The 12683-nt window shown below is 41.2% G+C and overlaps 1 protein-coding gene across 1 annotated transcript in view; it reads right to left on the minus strand.

Annotated features, from left to right (window-relative positions):
• Positions 1-3982: 3982 nt before the first annotated feature.
• LOC147612878 (protein CHAPERONE-LIKE PROTEIN OF POR1, chloroplastic-like) overlaps positions 3983-12683 on the minus strand; it is a 31676-nt gene continuing 22975 nt past the window's right edge. Inside the window, exons 3-5 of the mRNA XM_086782145.1 lie at positions 4754-5136; positions 4542-4618; positions 3983-4363 (exon numbers count right to left, since the gene is read on the minus strand). Coding sequence (XP_086638271.1) covers positions 4198-4363; positions 4542-4618; positions 4754-5136 — 626 coding nt within the window. The 3' untranslated portion in view covers positions 3983-4197. The remainder of the gene's footprint in view (positions 4364-4541; positions 4619-4753; positions 5137-12683) is intronic.

Genomic DNA, 12683 nt, shown 5'->3' on the forward strand with positions numbered 1-12683 from the left:
GTTCAAATGGTGGGAAGACAGGATCTCTCATTGGAGAAATCAACTACATGTAAGAATTATTAAATGTTATCTCATTGGGAACATTAAGTAGGTTGTTCTTTTGGGCTCTTATACTTGGAAATATATTAACATGCATTGCTTTTTTGCAGGAGTTTCTCAGTCCTCCTTGGGAAAGAGCCCAAATACCAAGCATAAACATTTTTGAAAGTATTCATGCAAGTTGGCTAGCTGGAGAGGGAGGCAAAAGAAAGATCTCTTTGTATGATGCATGCACCACTAATGTAATAAATGCATATATCCAATGCACAAAACAGCTAGGGTTCATGATGACAGGATGTTATAGAGGCACATGCCCTAACATGGAGACATTGCAACACAGAGTTGCGAGTGGTTGCACGCTAGGACCCACTTTTATTGCTCGGGTGATGCAGGATGCAATGTATGGTACTCCCTTGTATGAGGAGCAAGTTATGTATGGTGATAAGGAGACCGTTCAAAGAAAAAAGAAGTCTATTATAGCAACAAGCTCCCATAAACCAAGATATGTAATTGATTCAAGACAACAGAAACATCGAGGTCATCCATGGAAAATTGGATTTGAAACTAGACTTCTAACTACAGTTGCTCATGATGATGAATTAGACAAGTCTTCAAACAAAGCATTTCCAGAGGAAACAAACCATTCCCTTTGACATAAGCAGCTCAGTGCTAATCTCTGAAGAAAGCATCCATAGATCTTTATGGAAAATCAGAAGAATGCCTGTTCACACAAAGAGAAAATGCTTTGGTATGGTAGGAAGAAATGCACAAATATGGTGGTGAGCAGATCTCCAGGCACAATCGCACCATGCTTTTAGTCAGAGAGAATGCACCAAGGTAAAGAAATACCACAATGGATGTGGTTTTGTGCTCATGATGTCGAGCACACATGGGTTGACAAGTTAGTAAAACATGTGCCGCAGTTGCCACCTATAATGTTAGTTGATATAGGAACTGAAATCATATTAGAGAAATATGCAAGCCTTAAAGCAGCTGGTTTTGTGTTGAAGGAGATTGGATCGCCAATAACACCTTGCAATAGGCAGCAAGGAGAGGGTAATCCTAGGATAGAAAAATCGTGGCCATCAAGTAAATGAAGCAAGAAATGGAGACATGGAATATCAAGAGATGCTGAGAAGAAGATATCACTTGCTGAAGCAATGGATGTTGTACTTTTGACAGAAGAGAGGGGGGTTTTACCTGGTGCACACATTGTTTTCAGCATTTTAACAGAGAAATGTTATGAGGTCCAATATAAAGGCAGAACCAGTGTGCTCATGTCCGGAATTTCAACAAAGGGAACAAACTCACAAGCCTTACTTGGGTTGTAAGCACCTTTACTTTGTGTATCGTAGGGTGCTAGGATTAAACAAACAACACCACATGATGATTCATCAACCAACATTGTTGGCAAGAGATGTTTCATTCATTTTTAGTCCGCCACCAAGACTGATTAAGCCAGTCCCTTAGATATGAGCCTAATAAAAAATTTATTTTGTAAGTTTTGTAATTTTTTAGGCATGGATATATGTAATTTTTTGGACATGCAAATATGTAAGTTCCATGTTGAAATGAAACATTTTGTAGCTATGTTATCCCTTTTCTACCAAGGATTGAATTTAGAGACACCTCGGTTATTAGCCAACAGTTTTGTAAAAGACCAGTGTTCAATTTGGAGACAACCTGATTATGAGACAACAGTTTTTGCAAGCTTTATGAATCTCTCTCTCTCTCTCTCTCTCTCTCTCTCTCTCTCTCTCTAGATCTCTAGAGCTGTTTGTGCATCACAAGTGAAGTATTTATGGAGTGCATCACAAGTTCATTGCACTTAAGTATTTATGGATTGCATTGTTTTTGGATTGGGATGTATTTTTGGATTGCATTATTTATAGTGAGTCATCATCAAATAATAAGTTTTTTACACAAAATCCAAAAACAATTCTAAAGTTTTTTCATCTAGTCTAAAAAGCTCGAAAATAAAGACTCACTAAATAATGACACTCGTGGAAAAATTACAAGATCTTAAGATCAAAGTGTTGAAACATCAAGTAAAGCATACCTTCATTGTTGTGATGTATTTTACCAAACAACAGGACTCCTATGAGATGATCTTAGGATGATCTTCAAGTTATGATTAAGCTAAGACGGTCCATGACTGTGCAAGGAACCATGTTTACTTGCAGTTTGATGGCTCAATCCTTAGAATAAGTCTTGTGACTAGCCACGTACATCCTATGGGTAGTGTTGGAATTTTTGGACATTGATCTGATACCACAATCCATTATGTTCCATTGCAATACTACTTCACTTACAAAAAGGATACTAACACAAGTCTAGAGAAGGATTCAACCTACAAGCCACATGCCATAGAAAAGGGAGATGATTTGAATTGGATTCAAATGATGGCCACATTAGACACATTGGGTAAGCAAGGAAGAACATGGGTGACTCCTGATGGCAAGTAACTTTCTAAGGTTGTACCATTGTGAATGATGAGTGCCATGCACCCAAACACTGAGGAAATTAGGGAGTGTAATGAGCTTGAGTCCACATGGGAGGAAGACTCTGATTCTCAACCACCTCTAATGAAGAGTCTGAAACTCAGACCAAAATGAGACCACAATAAACATTGAAGATTGAAACTACCACAAAAATGACAATTGAAACCAAAACTAAAAGTGAAACAGAACCAAAAGAGGAAGCTTCTCAACGAGGTAAGAGATCACTGAGAAAATAGAAGAAATGAAAATATTATAAGGCAAACAAACACTTGAGTCTAAATGAAAGAACAACCACGGTTCAATGGCTACAATATGTTGGGGTAGTAGATGTTCACAAAAAGTCTATAGATAGTTGGGGAGAAGAGTTACAAAAAGTCATGTACTGTAGACCACACCCAACGGATATAGCCCAATTGAAAGTCTCTAATGAACCAAAATTTAGTCATTTGGCTCAAAGAAGAAAAAGAAACTATGAGCTAGCACAAAAAGAGCAGGAGGCTAGGGATGCAACATCGTTTCAAGAAGTGCGGTAAAGTTATATTAAAAAAGGAAGGGGTTTAAATCAAGCTTCACATTTAACTTCATTTAACTTTTAAATGAAGTTAAATGTGAAGGGTAGGAGACTGTAGGAGAAACCCAGATATTTTCCTTCTTGATATTAAGTGTATTTGGTCTTTTCAGATTATATATAATACTTATTATTGATGTTTTTAAATAAAAAAACTTTTTATCCAACAAGCTCAACTTTGGAGCACACACAACTTGGGAAAAAAGACATGGAATAACATTTATATACTAGGTTGGAGCTCTATCAAGTCCAGAATATATTGGATCAGCTCACTATCCCTCATATTTTGTAATACCAAGTCCCTTTTTTTGAACTGAATAAGCTTTTCAACCTGCAGCAAGTAACTCGTTTGTAAGATTAGCCAGATCTATCTCCATGTTCTCTGTTTGGAAGGTTTCCTCAATCTATTTAGTTTGTCTCCTTGAGAGCTACTCTCAATTGCACAAATGTTGTTCAACAAGGGTTGAAGAGAGTATTTGTGGAGGGTTTTGAAGAAAGCATTTGTGGTTAGCTGATTGTTGTACACACGACACTGACCCTAGACGTAGAACCAGGTGATGGATTAATAAGGCAAACTGCTTGCATTGATAGCAGCTCGCAAGTAGGGTTTGTGCATCCTGAAAATCGCCTCCATGCACACACCACTGGGTTGTGCCATGCACACACCACTGGGTTGTGCAAGGCCAAAATTTTATTTTTTTTTAATGAGCAATTTTTGGTTACTTGTGCAGCCTGATACTATTGACTGGTTATATAGTTTTCATCCTTCTTACTTTAATTAACAAGTCTAATCAATGCTTTTTGGGTAACTCACAAACTTCTTATTGGCCTAGCATTTAAGCTGCATCTCAGTCAAGATATTCAAAAACACACATTCCACAAACCCATTATAACTTCTGCATTAATAGACCATCTTCGCACATGCTTAATTGAGAGGTGCGATTTGTCAAACAAGCTCAAAACAGAGACAAGAAGACATTGATGCCAATTTTACTGCCCTGCTTTTCTGAACCATTGAAAAATCTGCATGCTAATGAAGAGCTCACGCTGAAATTTTTCAACCCTTGTGGCCATTGTTCCATCCAGGAGCTAAGCTCGAGCAGTGTTTCTCAGGAATGTACATGAAAACCACAGAAATATGTAAGAGATCAAAGCAGTGACAAGCTCTATGCTCCAAGACCGTGGGTATACTACTGCCGGTAAAAATGGCGCAACTATGGAGCCAAAAATCCACCCAATCACAAAGCTACCAATCCTGTAAGACAAGAATATTTGTTTGTAAATGGTGATGTTTCATGTACTTTAACTAGAATCAATTTCAGCTAAGGCAAAGCTATAGCTTGCTTACCCAAATATTTGTTTGTAAATGGTGATGTTTTCATGTACTTTAACTAGAATCAATTTCAGCTAAGGCAAAGCTATAGCTTGCTTACCCAAATAGCAAGGCTTTCCATTTGCTCTTAAGCCTCTCATTGAGAAAATATATGCATCCGGCTAGAGAAACAGCCACCTGGGATAATTTTCAGCCCACTTAGAGCATGATAATAGAAAGCGAGAGAGAGAGAGAGAGAGAGAGAGAGAGAGAGAGAGAGAACTACCTACAAACTTGAAAAAGAATGTGACTTCAACTTTCAACGAGTTTTACCTGAAATGCCGGTCCACCTTGTGCTGGGTTTAGTATACTCCATACTCCCAAAAGAGCAAAGAATATAGCCCTGGTTAAGATGACCCTAGTAGAAGGAACATCAAATATATTTGAAATGTTCCGCAACCATGGTGGTAACTCCGCATATTTTTTCTTTAAGGTGCTCTGAAAACTAGCTTTAGATCTCCTCCTTGCATTGAAGCTTTCCAGTATGATCTTGTCATAGGCAGCTTCAATGGAAGCTTTGCTCTTTTCATGTCCTGCATATTGGTCGATAAGGAAATTGTGGGCTTCCCGAATCTCCTCTTGAGAAGCCTCTCGACTAATGCCCAGCCGTTTATATGGATCTCGAATGTTGATTCTTGGGAAAACTGCTGGAGACCCTGTAAAAAGAAAATTATTAAACATAATAAATACCTGTTGATGCAATCATTAAGGCATCTTCCTTTCGATTTAACCCTTTCTCTCTTCAAAATATCGTGTCACAAGAATATCTGAAAGTGAAGACTCTGCATAAAGTGCAGAGTACTAAAGACAATCTAGAAGGCATTCATACTTGTACAGACTTGACGTACATAACCTCAAAAAAATGGTTATTCATGTCTGCTGCATGCATCAGGCCTCGTACGCATGGGTCATGACCACTGAGGCCATGTACAAGGTGGAAGAAGATATATTAACGTCTTGCAAAAGGCCCAATGGATCTATCAGGCTAAGGGTGTGTACAATGTGTCCATGGAATCTCATCATGGAAAAACAGACAACATAACAAAAAGGACTAACACTAATCCCTAGGTAAATGTGGATATGTATGGATCATCATCATCATCCTCACCATGGAGGATCACCATCCTCATCATCGTGGATACAAAGTGGGTGTAGAGGACACGGGTGTGAGTGTGGAGAGGGAGCTATCCATCGATGTGTGGTAGGGGTTCCATAAAGGATGTCCAGCATCGGCAAGGGGGTGAGGAGGGCCCCTATATCTGCAAGGCTGAGGTGTTTACTCTCTTATACTCAAATTATGAGTCCAATAGTAGTATCATTCCTGACTCCTGCGCATGGGTGTGGGACTGCATCAAATGTGTCCAAGGTATGCAACCGAACAATATCGTGAGACACTCTACAACAGTGTAGTTAATCCCGTTCACTAAGATCAAGGTTTGGAGCATCAAGGCTATTGTAACATGCCTGCGGAAGAGGAACTAATTTAAGACTAAGCAAAAATTGAGATTAATGCTAATCAACTATGCAAACACACAATAGAGAAGACAAGAGAGACCTGAACTAGTATAAATAGCCAAAACATGAATATATACGATAAGTTCCCAAATCTATACTGGTGCATATCTACCGTGCAATGCAAGTCATGCTGTCCTCTATAGCTAAGGAACGCTCAGATGGTGATGACCCAGATGCCTTCTCTCTGCAGACTCTGATGATGCCCTACAATGACCCTCGACTTGACCTTGTATAGTAGCTAAAGGGCTGGTCGGCTCCTAGGGTTGGTTGGTTGGCCAACTGGCCCAACTATGCATATCTAGATACAATGTACCCAAGAGTTGTCCACTCTAACTGATCCTTGGGTACCCCGCTATTCAGTATCCGGGCTACCCAAAACTGTGGTCCATCAGCCCAAATAAGACCTCTGATCCTATCAAGAAGGCAATTGCATTGGTAGAACATGTCCACAGGCATCCCTAAATGGGCAAGCACATGACATCCCCTACTACTAAACTCTTGAGTACTGGGGCAAATCATGCAACCTTTGCCCCACTGTTGATCCGGTCCATCTGGAGGCTCTGCCCCATATCCACCGGTTCTGTTTTCATTCGTACCTCTGTTGGAGCCTCTATCACCAAACATACTAGCTCTACCTCTCTACTAGAGATACTGCCTATACCACTGGGGATCTCATCCTTCCTGCACTTGCACAGACTCTCGAGGTATATCGTCTACACCTCAAAAACTGGTTCTGGCTCTGGTAACATCATCGCACGCAACTCCAACTCTGCTGGATCACCACTATCTACAAGATCATCTTCCAAAAGCTCCTCCAACCTTGGAAGCTCTTCTGTACGAGAGAGAGCACTTTCGATCTTAGGCTGTTCTTCAACCCCTTGGGACTCCACTTGGTACTTGCCGAGGCTTCCAAACTCACCTTATATTCGTTCAAGATGTTCTCAAGTATGCTAGGTACCTATCTCAACACACTATCACATTATTGCTTGTCTGTCCTATGCTTGAAGCCCTTAACACTAGTTTGGTACCAAAAAAGGACACTTCAGTGTCCTTTTTCGGACGATGCAAATAAAATGCTACTTGCGCTAGGAAAGACATATTCAAAATCCCTCTTGAGGAGTTTGAATATGTGACCTAGTATGTCTTTAAAAAATGTAACCTTGCAATTTGGATGCTGGCACGATAAGGAATTACACCCATAAATAGGGCTTGCATGAGACTGCAACTCAGGTTTGAGAAAACCGCCTTATAAGCTTAGAGAAAAAAATCACTAAGCCCCGTGAAAAATTCCAAGTAATTATTTCATATTTGTGTCAAAGATTTTGCCAAGTTTCACATGAAATAAAATTCAATTGAGAGTGTCTAAAATAGTAGGAAGTTGTGTGTGTTTGATACACCACTTTTTAGCATCCATTTGTATCCAAACCAATACATGGTTTTAATGTGTTCGCAAGTTTTTTAAGGTGATAGTAAGCTACAAATATTAATTGTTTCAAAATGTCAAAACTGCACACAATAAAAATTCTAGATTTAGATTCTTGAGTCATACGCATTACATTCCTTAGTAAACTTGCAACATTTTGTCTGTATAGAATAATTCCGCTAAGGTACATTGTACAACATAATTTGGGCACCTAAAACCTTTATTTCATGGTTGTTGAGAGAGAATTTAGAAATTTTAAAAAATATAGCACGATTGAAAAACTAAGATAACGCTCAAGTAGCAAGATTTACTTGAGCTTGGGACCCCAAAAAATATGTATTAACTTGGTTTTGAACTGTATAATCATTTCCGATTGTCAATTTGCACTAACATAACCCTAGCTTTATGGAAGTACCTTTGGAAAGCCAAAATTTTTCTCTTTTTTAGCATCTTGGTAATTATGAGATTTTTGTTATAGTTCACAAGTAGCTTAGGAACTACGACCTAAAGGAGATTGTGTTGTTTTAAAACCCCAAGTTCTACCAATTGACTTTTACAAACATGAAAAACATGATTTATTCAAGAAGTTATAGGCATTTTATGAGATTTTTGACAAAACAGCTTCAAATTTCAATGAAAATTTCAAGTTTTTGTCAAATTTCTAATATAGCTTGTGTTTTGACATCATGAAAAATCCCCTTTATTTTTTGACTTTTAACCGACCTATGGTTGAAACAAGGTGTAGAAATGTTGTTTCTAGGTTTCCCAAAAAATTCCAAAGTTTTGGTGAGAAACACGACACTAAAGTGACACTTTAGTGTCCAATTACAGAACTAGTGTTAATGCTCTATGTCGGTATGTGGCTCATGTCGTAAGAGGATCTGCAGCCTGCCTACCTAAGACCCAACTACATGCAGACTCTATTACATGCACAAACCCTAACATTAGACCTAGGCTTCCAAACTCACCTTATATTCGTTCAAGATGTTCTCAAGTATGCTAGGTACCTATCTCAACACACTATCACATTATTGCTTGTCTGTCCTATGCTTAAAGCCCTTAATGCTCTATGTCAGTATGTGGCTTATGTCGTAAGAGGATCTGCAGCCTGCCTACTTAAGACCCAACTACATGCAGACTCTATTACATGCACAAACCCTAACATTAGACCTATGACATGACCTGACCTGGCTGCAGAAAAACTTTACGCATTCTCTAATGCTGACTTGGTGACTTGCAAACCCTAAACACCCAAATCTACACCGACCTTTGCTGTGGAAAACCCTGACGCACATGCACAAAACTTGCTGCAGATGCAGAAACGCAAGCCCTAATTCGGTTGCAAATGCAAAAATGCAAACCCTAATTTGTAGCCTGTAGCATGCACTTCTAGAAACCCTAGTGCAAAAAATGCTAGCCAGGAAGAACCTAGATGCTCTGCTACCAATGTGACATGCATGCGGAAGCTCAAGATTTGATATCAATGTAAATGACATCGAAAGAGTGATCTGATTAATGCTACGCAAAAACTAAGATTCACGCTAAACAACTGTGCAAACATACGATAGAGAAGACAAGAGAAACCTAAGGTCCTAAACCAATGTATAAACTATTGTATATTGCCAAAACATGAATACAATTTACACAAAGGTCTATTATGCATATCCACCATGCAATGCAAGTCATGCTCTCCTCTGGCTGAGAAACAAACTGCAAATCTGGTGTTCCAGATGCCTTAGCACTACAGACTCTGAATGATACCCAACAAGGACCCTCGACTTGTCCTTATATCGTGGCCAAGGGGCTGGTCAGTGCTATCGTTGTCTAGTTTACCAAATGTGCATATCTAGATACACTGTATTCAAAAGCTATCCACACTCACTAATCCTTGGGTGCCATGCTGTCCAATACCTGGCCTCCCAAAATTGCAGTCCATTGGCCCAAACACGGCCTCTGATCTTGCTTAGCAAGAGCTTGTAGCACATGTCCACGGGCATGCACATGACAGCTATCCAAACGCATGCCTCTAAAGAGAACCCATCTCGTAATTCTGTAGTACCAACCTACTGCTAACATGAGTTAAGTGCAATCCTTGGAAGCCGCAGTCAGATGCAGGACAGAAAATCCTATGAAGATATATGTGACTATTAGGAAAATTCTATCCTCTACTGGTGATATTTAGCTAATATGATAAAAGGACCAAGTCATTGAGTTATAGTAAGGATTAATGTTTGCACAGGGTTAGTATAGGCATAGTTATGAGAAACGACCGAAACTGCACCCCTACATGCAGGAAACAATGTTTCCCCTTTGCTTGCAACCCGAAATGCGTTTCTGCCAGTGGGGAAATGTTTCCCCTACCAATTCTGTCACGTGCATGCACATGTACATGCTAATCCCAGGGGCTGATCCTTGAAGGGCAACACATAAAGATCAGATTAGAACCAAATATAGGAGCTGTGCAGCTTTATTGGCATGGAAAGGTGTGGTGGAAGGACCAGGAAGGCTGTCGGCCAGCATTGAAGGGGTTTGTTCCTGTCGGCTGCAGCAAGATGGATTTATGGGTCCAAGGACCTGGCCAACAGCAGGTCGGCCAGTCCACCCCTTTTCCCAAGGCCTATTTAAGGCAATTTTCTTAGCTCGTTAGACTCACTCACTCCTCTAGGGAGTAGGGTCAATAGACTAGGATAGACTAGGTGCTTACCACCTTTGGATGGCAGCCAAAACTGACAAAGACTTGTACACCTTTTTGTACTATATGAATATATTGAAACTCAGCTATCTCTCTCTTCTCTCCATCTCTCTTGCTTGCATTTTGCATCAGGTTGTTCCACGATGGTGTTTAGGGCTGAAAGAAGACTCCCAGAGCTTCCGCTTGTGACATTGGTATCAAAACATCAAGCTCAGCAAGGCTAAACACTGATTCAGTCCCAGATGAAGGTGCACAATCCAAGGAGAGTAACACAAGACATGGAAGAAGTTCCCACGAGGTGGGTTGGTGGTGTTTCACAATACCCAAGGGGAATAGCAGTCTTGTGGACTTGGGGCACACCAAGAAAGGCTTTCAAAGTTTCAGGCAACAGTTCCAAGGGAGGATGATCCTCCAAGGGGTGGAGTGACAGTGCTAGACTCAATACTCCAAAAAAGAAGACCAGAGAAAGTGTTCGGGAATAAGGCATGAGGGGATAGGGGACAGGATGGAGCAGATGCATAGATCTTCATCAAATTTGGAGTTGGATTAGGAGACTGGGCAGGGTTTTCGATGAAAAGGTTTCCAGGAAGGGAAGGATGATAGGTTTGGGACTCCAAGAAGAGACAATGGAATGATGACAATCATCCAAGAACAGAGGTTGGAATCCCGTCATCAATTTTAGCAGAGGGAGATGTCATGCGCATGCACATGCACATGCACATGCTAATCCCAAGGGCTTATCCTTGAAGGGAAACACATAAAGATCGGATTACAACCACTTTGCAGCTTTATTGGCATGGAAATGTGTGGTGGAAGGACCACGAACACTATCAGCCAGCATTGAAGGGGTTTGTTCCTATCGGCTGCAGCAAGATGGATTTATGGGTCCAAGGACCTGGCGGACAACAAGTTGGCCAGTCCACCCCTTTTCCCAAGGCCTATTTAGGGCAACTTGCTTAGCTCATTAGACTCACCCACTCCTCTACCGAATAGGGTCAATAGACTAGGGTGGACTAGGTGTTTACCACCTTTTGATGGCAGCCAAAGGCTGACCAAGACTTCTACACCTTTTTGTACTGTATGAATATACTGAAATTCAACTCTCTCTCTCTCTCTTTTGTCCATCTCTCTTGCTTGCGTTTTGCATCACGCTATTCCAAGATGGAGTTTAGGGCTGAAAGAAGACTCACAAAGCTTCCACATGTGACAAATTCTCCCATTTCCCTAGTATCACCTTGCATTTCCTTTCCAAAACCCAAATTTTAGGCCAATCTTAGCTTCTCTTTTGTTTCTTCTCCTCACCAATATCCTTTCTCCAAATCTCCGATCATAATTTTCTACATCTCCATGTGTTTCTTCTTCCCCCTCCCCTTAATTTGAATCTCCCATGCTGACATGGATTTTTCTCGTTTCATGCCCCATGAAATTGTCATTGCCATTTTCGTTCATTCACCATTTCCCGAGCGACCTTATTGACTCCCCTCATAGCAAAGGAGCTGGTAGAGGCCTTGACGGCTCTTCCTAGGGCACAAACAAGCTTCCAGTTTCCTTCTTTCTTCGCAAAACTGGGATCTGAAGGAAGGCGGCCTTCGAGAAGCCTTCAATGAGATTATTATTACTATAGGCGCCATGCTAGAGAGGCTCTCACAGGATCTGATTCACTTAATTCCTAAAGAGGCTGGTGAGATTGGAGATTCGGCAATGGAGACCCATCACCCTCCTTGGGACCGCCTACAAGATTTTGACCAAGGCCGTCAGCCGGAGACTTCAGCCTTTCCTCCCCAACTTGATCCATGACACTCAAACAAGTTTTGTTCAGGATCCGAGCATTCTGGACAACATCTTCACTTTCTGGGAAGCAACAGCTTCGGCCAAGATGCGGCAGCAGGACCTCATTGTTCTCCTTCTGGATTTTGATAAAGCTTATGATAGAGTTGACTAGGGCTTTCAAGAGGGTACGATGTAATAGATGGGGTTCCGATCCGCGATGTTTCAAGCCTCTACTCAGCCTCTCACAGTCAGGCTCTCATTCAAGAAGAGCCTAAGGTGACAGATTCCCCCTTTCTCGCTCGGTCCGATAGGGCTGTCCACTAGCACCATATCTCTTTCTATTTGTCGCCAAGGCCATGAGCAGTTTTCTCTCAACTCAAAGACGGGGCTCCGGGGATTGCATCTCCCGATATGTACTCAGGAGTTGTTGGACTCCAAGTTTGTAGATGGCACCAGCATACTTATCCCGAGATGGGGGGAATCTCCAAAGATTCGCAGAGGCAATAGAGATCTTTGGTCGCGCATCAGGAGCGCAGATCAACTGGCACAAGTCATGTGGTTTTTGGGTAGGCTATACACCCACCCTGACTCGACGTCCAATTGAGGCTTTCCAGTGGATCCCGAGGGGCACTCCAATCCGCTATCTTGGATGCCAGGTGGGCATCAATATCTCCCTGGAGCAGCAGCTTTCCCCTCTTCTTTTGAGCATTTGGAAGAAGCTTTTGTACTAGAGTTCAACGAGGCTTTCCTTAGCCGGCCGAGTGGTGGTGACGAAGTAGGTCCTTGCCACCATGTGGTATATC

This window comes from Cibotium barometz, chromosome 44 (assembly GCF_041138505.1).
Source record: "Cibotium barometz isolate CiBa-2024 chromosome 44, ASM4113850v1, whole genome shotgun sequence".
Classification (NCBI taxonomy): Eukaryota; Viridiplantae; Streptophyta; class Polypodiopsida; order Cyatheales; family Cibotiaceae; genus Cibotium; species Cibotium barometz.